The sequence below is a fragment of the Pleurodeles waltl genome, chromosome 2_2 (assembly GCF_031143425.1).
Source record: "Pleurodeles waltl isolate 20211129_DDA chromosome 2_2, aPleWal1.hap1.20221129, whole genome shotgun sequence".
NCBI classification, from domain to species: domain Eukaryota; kingdom Metazoa; phylum Chordata; class Amphibia; order Caudata; family Salamandridae; genus Pleurodeles; species Pleurodeles waltl.
The window spans coordinates 1,173,901,825-1,173,914,936 of record NC_090439.1 but is presented as its reverse complement, the minus strand read 5'-3'; the positions used below and the strand labels follow the sequence as shown (position 1 = coordinate 1,173,914,936).

At 48.7% G+C, this 13,112-nt stretch overlaps 1 protein-coding gene across 1 annotated transcript in view; it reads left to right on the top strand.

Annotated features, from left to right (window-relative positions):
* LOC138283044 (uromodulin-like) overlaps positions 1 to 13,112 on the top strand; it is a 158,924-nt gene that overhangs the window by 100,760 nt on the left and 45,052 nt on the right. The window contains exon 8 of the mRNA XM_069221178.1: positions 10,348 to 10,507. Coding sequence (XP_069077279.1) covers positions 10,348 to 10,507 — 160 coding nt within the window. The remainder of the gene's footprint in view (positions 1 to 10,347; positions 10,508 to 13,112) is intronic.

The window sequence follows — 13,112 nt, the reverse complement described above, 5'->3', positions numbered from 1 at the left end:
TTCAAATGTCTCCACATGCCCCTGAGGCTGGCAGGGAGGGTCTGATACCTGGAGGTTTGGTCCCACTTCCACTGTAATGCATTGCAAACTAAACATGATGCTTACAGCTTTGATGCTGCAGTGTTATTAGTCCCATTTTTAACAGTAACATTTAGGAGTAGACCATTGCATTAACGGGATATGAACACAGTAAACTAACCATTAGCCAATCTGTTTTCCATGTCAGAATATCCGATTGACTGTAGAAGCACAACAAGAGTTTCTTCACTTATGACATTTTGTAGTTTACTGTGTCTTGTCCACAGACATGTTTGTGGTCCTGACAGGAGGTTTGAAATGAGAGATATGACCCAACCTCGCTGGATAAGCGTATGCTTTAGCCTGTGTCAGGCTTTCACTGACCACATTTTCCTTCTTAGTGTTCACCTTCCTCACCTATACTGAGAGCTATTTTTGTGTAAGATTTGATGTCTTGACCCCTATGAATTATCCTGCATAACAGTATACAGTGGTTTGGACTCTGCATAAGTTGTCTTGTGTACTGAGTATTTATTGTGTTCCAGGTCTTGGCACCGGTGGACACATTCCAGTTCATGTACATCTGGTTGTACACATTTCCTTTTACTATCCTTATCCTTATCACACGTGTTGTCAGAGTGGCAATGCCGGTCCTGATGAATGCCTCATTACATTTCTTAAGGGTAAAAAGTAGAAAGAATTATGTTGACATTCTTCCAACTATTGGGTTGAAGCATTCTCCTGTTAAGTTTACCTCTATCCCTTAGGGACATGAATAAAAGAGAATAGTATACAAAACAATGGGCCTGATTACGACCTTGGGAGATGGGATACTCCGCCACAAACGTAACAGATATCCCGTCCGCCATGTTACAGATTCCCTTATATCCTACGGGACTTGTAAAATGGCGGGCAGGATAGCCATCACGTTTGTGACTGAGTATCCTGCCCGCCAAGGTTGTAATCAGGCCCAGAAACACTATTGTGACCTATTTCTTATATAACCCAAAATGCACCAAATTAGTTATAAATTTACATCCTGGATAACAGTTGGCTCTGACTTATGGATGACCAGACACCTGGCATCTGTATGAAACTAAAAGTAAGTGACATTGAAAGTGTTATCATGTTTGAGGGGTGTCTGTGAACAGGTATTATGGTTAGAAAGGTGAAGTGAGACTTGAGGGTAGCTCCTGAGGATACATTCAAGCGCAAGACACCATTAAGAGTCTGTCTCGGGCGTGGCTCCGGGCGTCAAGATGGCAGTCGCACTCTGAGAGTGCTCTGGACCCCTCCGTCATCCGCCCGAATATACCGCGGTCTACTGAATTAGGGGTGCCGCACTAAATGTCCCCGCGGGTTCCCCGACCCTTGGGGACCATGCTAGGGTGAAGAGGTGGCAAGAAACAACCCCTGTGTCCGCAATTGCGGCCCGTCCAACCCGAGAACTAAAATGGCGGCTGGGACAAAACCGCCTCGGCGAGGCTGAGCCACTGGTCCCCGGACGCGCCCACCTGGAACCAGAAACCTCGGAGAGGCCGGTGAGGAAGCCGAAGCCGTGCTCCGAGGCTCGGGCCCCCGTGGACTGGGGGGGCGGCACAACATCGATTGGTGGGGGGCTCCGGACAACCCGGATCGCCCCTGCGCTCCCACCCGACGGCGCCGGCTGTGAGGGACTGTGGCAGCTGGACCAGGAGAGACGGAGGCGCCGCGGACCGCGCTAAAGAGAGACCTCCTCGGAGTGAGGAGGACGCGCACCTGCGGTCGCGGACCTCCAGCACCCTAACTGGAGCGAGTGGCGTTCCAAGAATCCATGGAGACCCCGGGGCTCGCACAACCCCCGAGAGGGTGGCCCGGCGCACCGAGAGTTGCGCTGTGGACCCGGATCCGGTCCGCAGCGCCCTGAATGGAGCCTTGGTGCACACGTATGGGACTGGTGGCCCTGCCCCGGTAAAGAAGAAAAAAGGAAATCCCTAAATTAAAATAGAGAGCCGGGCGGCTCGGACTGCCCCCTGGGCCCCCAAACCGGTGGGGCCTACCATCGACTCCTGCAGCGACCTGGAGTCAGCCGTGTACCGGGCGGATGGGGAGGGGCTCCCCTGGGCCCCCGCCAGAACGTGAGGCTGCAGCGCAAGTAACGCGCACTTATCGACCCCAGCAGTGGAAGCCAGCGGTCTGGCTGGGGTGAGTGTGGACCTACCAGAGAGGCGCCAATACCCCAGGGGTGTGAGGGGCTGGATCCCTGGACAGCGAGATGCCAGCAGAGGAGGGCCTACTTCCTCCTCCTTCCCCCCACACAGAGGTGTGATGGGAGGACTGTCACTGGGGGCTGAATTACTGAACCTACGTGGGACCGGTGGTGGGGGTCCCCCCGAGACCCTGGGGAACACGGCTGTGACCGGAGGGAACTCCCGAACTCGTGGCCTCCTGGCGATCCTGAACCTGGGACGCCCGATGGGACCCCATATAGAGCCAAGTGACTCTCCGGGACTTCCCCTCTTCGCTTGACGGCGTGGCCCGGCTGGAGGGAGGGGCAGACCTGTGGCTGTTGTGCACCAAACAAAGAACTGAGCCCACACAATCCAACCTGTAACGTCGGAGCTCCACCTGCAGACCTCCCTGAGGTGCCCCCCTTCGGTCCCTGATGATGGGAGGCGCCTCGGGCGCTGAAGCTCGGAAGATAGCTTCATAAGAGATAACATAAACCGTCTCCCACCTCTAGTGACAAGATAGGAAGGGACAAAATGAACAAACAACCTCCGGCCTCCCAGCAGAAGATTGACCAGTTCACAACGCCAGCGGGCCCTTGGGGAGACGCGGATAATGGGGGCCTGGCCCTTGACAGAGTGAATGCCATCCTCCAAGCAATCCAATCATCGCAGTCAGCCGTGGAGACCAAAATTGGGGAGGTTCGAGAGGACATGGGCCTTATCAGGCAAGACCTCAGAAACCCAGTGAGCCGAATCACTAAGGTGGAAAACCGGGTCTCCCAGACTGAAGACGAAATAACCGACATCAGAACCAAAGTGGCCCAGCTGCAGACTCGAACCAGCGAGTTGCACCACCAGGCGGAAGACGCAGAAAATCGATCAAGACGCAATAACCTGCGCTTTATCGGATTCCCGGAAGGCGTAGAGGAGGACAAAGCTTCCGAATTTCTAGAGCGGTGGGTCAAGACCTGGATGCCGGATCAAACTCTTTTGCCCTGGTTCGCGATCGAACGTGCCCATAGGGCCCTTGCTCTGTGCTCCCCGCCGGGTGGCCCAAAACGCCCAATGATTGCACGCTTCTTTAATTTCAAAGACCGAGACAATATCCTTAAGGAAGCTAGGCGTTCTGAAGATCTTCAATGGGAGAATCACAAGATCTTAATATTCCCAGACTACACCCGTGAAGTTCAGATTCGTCGCCGGTCATATGAGCATGTCAAACAAAAACTTAGAGCAATGCAACTCTCTTACATGCTCCTCTTTCCTGCAAGGCTCAAGGTCCTTATGACCGGAAAGGCCTACTTCTTTGAATCCCCGGATGAAGTGTGGGACTGGCTGACCGAGGAGGGCGTTGGGGCTTGGCGGGGATCCCGGGGGCCGGAGTGGGGGCCCTCCCGTGAAGGACCCCCCCGTAGGGGGACCCCAGAAGAGCAGGAGGCGACCACATCCCGAAAGGGGACGCGAAAAGACTCAGACACTCCTACGAACAGTGAGGCAGCCCACGGTCCTGGTTTGCGGGCGGAGGGGGCTCCCGGCGGGTCCCCAGGGCTTCGGGACCCGGCCCGGGCTGCAGATGACGCCCTTCTGAGCCAATCCCCGGTGCTTGGCTGATGTGAGACATGCGGCCCTCGTCGGAGCGTGTAGGGATGGCCGAGACCGCCCGACTAGCACTTGCGGGCCCTGGAGGCGACATCACAGATGGCTCAATACCTCTTTAACACACGCCTCGTGTGACTTAACTTATGACTGCTAATTGCTTCTGATCCGACTAAAGGGAGGGGTCCATCACTCCACTCCAACAACAGTCCTTCTGGCTGTTTTGTCCTGGTTGGGTATTTGGGCGACAGATGCTTCCGGGGTGGGAGTATGGGGTGGGGGGCGTTTGGGGGGTAAAGAGTTTGAAATGGGTTTAGATAGTAATGTGTTGATAAGTTTACTTTGTTGCCTAAATATTTCATTGTTATACTTGAAACGGTCATCCCCAGGTCCACAGACAGACACTCAACAATACATAGCAACCACGCGTCCCACGACTGGCCCTCATTGACTCAGATTATCTCATGGAATGTAAATGGCCTGCTAGGTAAGATCAAGAGATCCGCAGTATTTAGTACTCTCCGCAGATATTCCCCCTCAGTGGTCTTATTACAAGAAACCCATCTCCTCGGATCTAGGTGCCCCATGCTCACACGGGGAGGATACAACAGAGTCTACCACGCGGGCTTCTCCAGAGGCTCTAGAGGAGTGGCTATCCTACTCCATCGATCACTCGATCACTGCCTATGGTAATTACAGCCACGCAATCCAACCCACAGGGCAGATTTGTAGTAGTCACAGGGGTACTTCATGGATCACCGCTAAACCTTGTATGCCCGTATGCCCCCCCGGCGGGACTTGACGCCTTCTTACTCTCGCTCCACCAGGTAGCAGCTGGACTCCCCCAGGGGACCATCTTGTTGGGAGGGGACTTTAACGCCGTTCCCGACCCCAGTCTAGATGTATCGGGCGATGTTACCGCTAGCAGATCCAACCGGGCCTCGAGTCTCATGGGCTGGGCTGAGAGCCTTGGCCTATGTGACGTGTGGAGAACTTGGCATCCCAGGGAGCATCAATACACACATACATCGGCCTCCCACCCGACACAGTCCAGAATTGATCTTGTATTTATGCCCGCTCTTGAGGTCACCAGCATCACAGGAACGGATATACTGCTTCGTGGAGTCTCGGACCACGCACCGGTACGTGTCCAGTTGGGTGGAGCGGACCCCTCCAGGCGCCCGGTGTGGCGCCTAAACGCATGGTACCTGCAGGACAACGACTACACCCTTGAGGTTAGGGACCATCTCGCTCAATATTTCGAACTGAACCTGGGATCAGTCCGATCCCCAGGCACAATATGGGCCGCATGTAAAGCCACTCTCAGAGGACACGCTAAATATCTTCTTTGTGCATGTGAACGTGCCCGAAACTCACAAGTGTCTGAGCTAGAGGCCAAGGCATTATGCCTGGAGCGCCAATACGCGACCTCAACGTTACCCTCCAATCTGAGGCAGGTTACCATGGTTAGAGACGAAATTAAGCACTTAGGTGGTCATTCTGACCCTGGCGGTCTTTGACCGCCAGGGCGGAGGACCGCGGGAGCACCGCCGACAGGCCGGCGGTGCTCCAATGGGGATTCCGACCGCGGCGGTAAAGCCGCGGTCGGACCGGCACCACTGGCGGGGTCCCGCCAGTGTACCGCGGCCCCATTGAATCCTCCGCGGCGGCGCAGCTTGCTGCACCGCCGCGGGGATTCCGACCCCCCCTACCGCCATCCAGATCCCGGCGGTCGGACCGCCGAGATCCGGATGGCGGTAGGGGGGGTCGCGGGGCCCCTGCAGTGCCCATGCCACTGGCATGGGCATTGCAGGGGCCCCCGTAAGAGGGCCCCTACATGTATTTCACTGTCTGCTGCGCAGACAGTGAAATACGCGACGGGTGCAACTGCACCCGTCGCACAGCTTCCACTCCGCCGGCTCGATTCCGAGCCGGCTTCATCGTGGAAGCCTCTTTCCCGCTGGGCTGGCTGGCGGTCTGAAGGCGACCGCCCGCCAGCCCAGCGGGAAAGTCAGAATTACCGCCGCGGTCTTTCGACCGCGGAACGGTAACCTGACGGCGGGACTTTGGCGGGCGGCCTCCGCCGCCCGCCAAGGTCAGAATGAGGGCCTTAGTGCTAGAATCAGCAAAACATATTTGGAGGGCATCAGCCGCCCGAGTGTATGGCTGGGGGGCCAAAAATGGAAAACTTTTACACTGGCTGGCCACCCGCCCTCTAGCCAATAGAGTCATACCTGAAATTCTGGAAGACTCGGGCTCTCTTTCTAAAGCACCCATCGAAATCGCACAAAGCTTTGCCTCCTACTACGCTCGCCTATACGCAGAGCACCCCCGGCCCATTGCTGAGAAAGAGTCCCCTCTCCTAAATGATATAACTCTTCCCAGAGTTTCCCTCGCGATAAGGAATAGGTTGGACGAAGCTATTAGCCTTGCGAAAATCGCTAACGCAATTGTCTGCCTGGCATCGGGCTAGACCCCTTTGCCAGACGGACTCCCGGCAGAGCTATACAGAAAATGCGGCGATATCCTAGGTCCCCACCTGCTTGGAATGTACGAGGAAGCCGAAAGGCAGGGCCGTTTTCCTGATGGGATTGACCAAGCCACAAATGTAGTGATCCCTAAGACCCAACCCCCGTTGCGGCACTGCTCGGCATATCGGCCCATCTCACTTCTAAATATTGAGATCAAAGTACTGTCCTCAATCCTTGCCTCCAGATTGAAGGAGGCAATGCCTACTTTGGTGCATCCCGACCAATGCGGCTTCATGCCCACCCGCAGCACTAGGCACTGCGTTAGACGGTTACACCTGACCTTGGCGCACCGTGGGACTCTGTTACACACCCCCTTGGCATTACTTTTGCTTGACTTTGAAATAGCCTTTGATACAGTAGATTGGTCCTACATCAACCACGTTCTGCAAAGAAACGGACTCAGGGTTAAATTCCGTGGCTTGGTGAAACTACTTTACTCTAACCCGACGGCCCGGGTCCAGGTGAACGGAGTGGTTTCTGACCTGTTCCCCATCGGCTGTGGCACCCGACAAGGGTGCCCGTTATCCCCTCTGCTCTTTGCACTAACAATAGAACCCCTGGCGATACTATTGAGAGAAGACCCTCTGATTGAGGGGTGGCCCTGGGCTGCTTGTGCAGAGGACCGGGTGGCGCCATACGCGGACGATGTCCTATAATATATCTCCAACCCGGCCACGAGCGGTCCTCGCGTTTTACATATCCTGGGCCTCTTCGCGGAGGCCTCAGGGCTGACTCTAAACCCCAGCAAGTCTCTGTTGGTCCCCCTCCATCGCTTCCAAGACTGCGTAGATTGGCAACAAAACATCCCAGTGAGAAGAAACAGTTTTAAATACCTGGGAATACACGTTTCACTACTCCCTGATCTAACTTGGGAGCTCAATATTACACCTTTAATTAGAAGAATCAGGACTGACCTCCAGCGATGGAGGACTCTCCCCCTCAATATCCTTGGCAGAATAGCCCTCTATAAGATGATGATCCTCCCCAGACTCCTTTACCTACTGCAGAACTTTCCGCATCTCATCCCCATGAGATGGTTTAGGGAGACAGACTTGTTAGCACGCCAATTCATATGGAACGGCACCCGCCCTCGACTGGTGCTCAAAACCTGCCAGAGAGACGTTTACGATGGGGGATTGGGCATGTCCAATATCCATTATTATCACCTCGCAATGCACCTGCTCGTGATTAACGACTGGGTGGGGGGTGGATGGACAGATCCGGCATACCGACTGGCACTCCAAACACTGAGCTATCCGCGGATCTTCGACTCCCTGTACGTGGGACCGATCTCCCGAGAAGTCCCAGACGTGACTAAGGTGATCCTACTGGGATGGTGGGCGGCTCAGAAGGTGTTGAGATGGTGGGGGCATCTCACCCAACAAATCCCGTTGTGGCATGGGAAACATTTGACAGAGGTAGCGGGCCTGGAGGGATTTCAGAAATGGGACAATATAGGCATTTCCACACTAGGTGACGTTTGGGGCGGGACACACATGCGATCCTTTGAGGACCTCCAGAAACTATTTTCACTAAACAAGATGCAATTCCTTAAATATCTCCAGCTCCGCCACGCCCTGCTAACACACGTACAGACAGGGGACAACATACCAGAATATAGCCCTATGGAGGCAAAGGCGCTGATGGGGAACCTGGGCAAGGGAGGTGTTTCCCAGATATACCGCACCTTGGTCACCAACACTGCTCGTTCCCTAGAGGGGCTCCGTCAGAGATGGGAGGGATGGGTGGGTCCTATAGAAGAAGTGGATTGGGGCGAGGCACTGATGGCCCCACGCACCCTAACGATGGCCTCCCGCTTCCTGTTAATACAGACCTACTACCTCCACACAGCATACCTTACACCCACTAAATTACACAGAGCGGGCCTCCGACCCACAGCTGATTGCCCCCGATGCACGAATCCCGCAGCCGATTTCTTTCACATGGTTTGGGCATGCCCGGTCATAGCGACCTACTGGAGGGCGGGCTTTAAGGATGTCTCTGATGTCCTACAGGAAGATATAGGGAGGGCGCCACTGCCTCTCCTGCTGGGGATTATGGGAGACATTGGGCTGAGAAGATCAGACCGAACCTTCCTTGGGGTGGCGTGTCTGGTGACCAAAAGGGACATAATGGCTGACTGGAATGCCAGGGGTGCTCTGGCACTGACTAAGTGGAGGCGAGGGGTGGATTGGTGTGTGCAACGTGAAAAACTGGTATATGAGGCCAGAGGTTGCCCGAACAAATATAATAAGATATGGGGGAAATGGGAAGCCGCAGCATGTACCCCTCCCACAACGCCGAAAGACACTACACTAAAGAGGGTCGGCACGGACCCCCCTCCAGATCCCCCCTAATTGGTTGGTGTGTGGCATCTTCAGGGTCAGTCTAACATGGTGGCGCGTAACTCTCATCTATAATGTGTTGCCTGGGACAATAAGTTTGACCAATGTTGGGTGCCCATTGGTGCCATCTTAAATGTTTGTAACACTATCTTATTTTTCTGCAAAATCAATAAAATTTCTTTATTAAAAAAAAGAGTCTGTCTCACACCTTTAAACACTCACTTACTAGCACACACTGTCAGTCTTAGTGGTTGTGTGCGTGGAACACTCTCAAAATAGTGTCCAATATCCCTGGGCATAACTGATTTTAATAGAGGCTCACGCCTGCGAGTCAGGTTTCTAATTCAAAAAAAAAACAAAGGCATCAGATCTCACTCCCATGACCTTTCAGAGGCCCTAAGATCTGTGAGAGGGGCTGATTAGAAAAGTGTTTGCAAGAGATGAGAATTCCTGAAGTATGGCTCTAAAGTGGACAGGCAGGTTGACTTCCAACAGGTTATAATACCTCTCCCTAGAACTGCATGATTTCAATCAATTCAAAAGTCAAGATCTAGAACTCTAATTAGTTATCAGAATGTGTTTGTTTTTAACATACATTATTAGATACATGAATATAAGCTTCCTTGCTTTAGGATCATTTATTCAAAACAAAATGTCTTTCCACTTATTTAGTTCCACTTTAATAACACAGAGGGACCAAAGGCCAACATGTGTTTCAACATTGTTGCTATCGATTTCTCACCTCTGCAGAGTTTTCTGATCTTAAAGTTAGAGTTCCTCATGAATCTCCCAAAATGATTTGACATGGTTTTCTAAAACATGTTTCTTACGCCAAATCTCCAACACAAAGCTTTTTGCTTTTACTAAAGTCTCTTCTTCAGCTTAACATCTTTCTCAGTCTTCTACAACAATGCCTTCATTCCAAGCTACTGTCCTCAGTATCAAACTTCTGGAGAGGTAAGCAGACAGTCAGCAACTACATTTTGTACATCAGATTGAAACTCTTCAACAAAAATGTAACCACCTTTCTCAAGAAACGATTTGACTACCTCTTTGGTGGTGAATGCATGGTATGGAAGATAAACTGCAGATGCAACACCTAGATGTGAGTATCATCTGTTCAATCATCTCTGGCAGGTTGAATCCTGTAGTACTGCAGGATGAACCCAGAACTGACTGAATGGCGCTATCATACTCTTGGATAGGTATATGGTGAAACCATGCATCAGTACCTTTAAAAATGGCTGACTGCAGAACACCATCAATGCTTTTTATAAGCCCTGAAAAAGCAGCATATTAATATAATGAGTGTCAACACGTGCTGGCTTTTAGTCCCTTTGTGCTATACAAGTGGAATGTGCAATATATTTCATAAATGACCTGAAGCAAATAAACCCATATTCAGGTAACTACTAAAATATGGAAAAACCAAATCCATCCTAATAACTGATTACTTGGTTAAACCTCAGTTTTGTCCTTATAAAAACAATTGAAAAACTCTTTCACACAATTGTCCAATAAGAATATCTCACACGCCACCATTGTACGGCACTGATGCACACACTGAGAGTCAGTTACCTTTAGGGGGCAAATGTACCTTATAAGCAATCATTGAAATCTAGCTTTGCAATGCTCTTCTCTTCACAGCTGTGCAGTGACGCAGGATGTGAACGTACATGTGTTTCAGAATGGCCAGTCCCTGGAAGTCATGTTTGAGATAGAGACCTTCATCTTTAAAGAACAGTCTGAAGTATATTTGAGATGTGATGTGTCTCTGTGCCAGACCACACAATCTAATACCTGCCAGGTAAGTGATGAGGGTTGGGGCAGAAAACAATGTAAATAACTTTTTAAAGAAGCAGATATGTGAGCCCTGCTAGAAGCAGGTGTGAGCACAGTCACAGTGAGTTACTGGTGTGAGCAGAGGGAATCAAGGGTGTGTATGCAGTGAGGCACAGATATGAGTACACTAGAATGTGCCAAGAGAATCAACTATTCTACATGTCTTTAAATTAGGTTGGGATTTGTGTTTTGTCACATTTTGTCTTTGTTACTTTGTTAGTACTGTATAAATACTTTATATATTGCCTCTAAGTTAAGCCTGTCTGCATTGACCTTTAGCTACCAGGAATCAATCTCAGGTTAATTTATGATAATTGGTGGTTCAGCCTGACAAGGACTTAGAATATTACTTGAGTTAGGTACTCCACCACTTCAACTAATACTCAAATGTCATACAGAGTGGAATTTGCTAATAGGTAGTATCTTACCTGGAACTGAATTGAAATTTGATGTGGTGCACCCCATAGGTAATGAACAGAGTAGCAAACTGTAGCTTAAGTGTTTGGACCAAATATCGGGGAAAACATATTGTGATAGATACAAAAATATTGTGTCAAGAATAAAGGAATGTAAAAAATATGGTCACCAGAATATCAAAGGTAAAATAATTGTTTTATGTTTTGTTTTTAATATTGCTGTTAAAAATATAGATTTAGGAAATAAGGGTGTATGTTATATTGTTTGTAAGTGGTAATGAGTATTGTAGTGTGTTTGAATCTATATGTTTATTAGTTCTTTTTGTGTTTTTAGTAAGATAATCTAATAAATATAAAATTGCAAAATGTTCTGCTTTAAGCTGCATTAATGTACATATTATGGTTTTCCAATTTTTTTAGCAGCACAATTTTGCCATTTTAGGGGCTAAGGGTAGGGAGATGTTTAAAAAGAGTATGTTTTAAAGTCAATTATATGTTAAATATTTTAATGATATACAAATTAATTTTATAAAATGTTTACATTTATTTTGATACATTAACAATGTTAATAAGTTGTAATTTATGATTAAGTAAAATATATATTAATGGTACATTGAAACATATTTTTCATATTAAAAACACATTTATATGATACAAAATAAAAAGGAAAAAAATATACAATTTTTTTTTTGCAAAAAATGAAACAATCATCATTTTTCATATAAAAACTTTGGGCCTGATTGTGACTTTGGAGGTCAGACCGCCAGACCACCAAGGCAGCGATCCCAATACAGACCACATAGCCAACGGGCTCCCACCCACCATATTACAATGTAAGTCCGAGCCATACATGCCAAATCCAGTCAATGGCAGTACACTGTGACAGGTACTTACCTGAATTACTTTTTTGGGGGGGTTAAAGTGTCTGCTGTGAAGGGTGAGAACTAGACGAAGGGGTCCACATTGGCGCCTGCAGGGAAAAGAAGGAATTGGGGGAGCTAGCTCCCTGTTTCCTTTGATTCTGCCACCTCAAAGCCGGCAGTCTCCCCGCCACAGTCTGATCGACGGTCAGGTACATCAGATTGTGCACAGTGGTTTTCTTGTCTGTACCGCCCTCTGACAGCTCAATCTCCCCAGCCGCCATCACGGAGGTCGATGCATACTGGCGTGTTGGCGGGACTAAGGCGATCCCTAGTTCATTAGCCCACCAACAGCATAATTCGGCAGTCAGACAGCCAGCACAGCAACCATCAGACTACCGCTGCAGCATAATCAGGCCTTTAGATTCTATAATTTTTGTGAAACACAATTTTTCATAATATCATATTTTTTAAAATGTGTTTTAACATTCTAATTTTACAATAAAAATATTCTTATTTTTTAATTTAAAATTTAATTGTATATATTTTTTACTTTATGATTTTTAATTCAGGTATATGATTTTTACTGGTTTAAAATTTAAAAAAGGTAGTATTTTTATATATTTTTTAAAATGTATTAATTATCAGTTGGAATACAATGTATGTACATGTCAATGTTTAAATATAAATACATAGGTTTGTCGTTTTGGTTCAAGTGTTTTTAGATTTAATTTTTGTTTATTTGATTGATAGAAAATGTGGAAATAGTAAATTTTACCTCTTAGGTGTCCAACTCATTCTTCAAATAAGCTTAATTTGGAGTGGGAATAGTAAATGTCAGCCCTTTAGTGTCCAACAACTTACCCAAGTATGGTAAGATTGGAGCGGAAATAGTAAATGTCAACCCTTTAGTGTCCAACTCCTTCCCCGACTGGTTTATATTGGAGTGGAAATAGTAAATGTTACCTTTTTTAGAGTCCAACATCTTTAATAAATTGATACAAATTGGAGTGGAAATTGTAAATCTCATTCATTTACTGTCCAACACCTTCTACAAAGAGGTTTATATTGGAGTGGGAATAATTAATGTCACCCTTTTAGTGTCCAAAACCTTCCTTAAATTGGTTTAGATTGGAGTTGGAATAGCAAATGTCATCCTGTTATTGTCAAACACCTTCCCCAAATTCGTATAGATTGGAGTGGGAATAACATTTTTGACCCATTTAGGGCTGTATTTATACGCCCTACACCACAGGAGCGTCACATTTTGTGACGCTCCTGTGGCGCTAAGCAC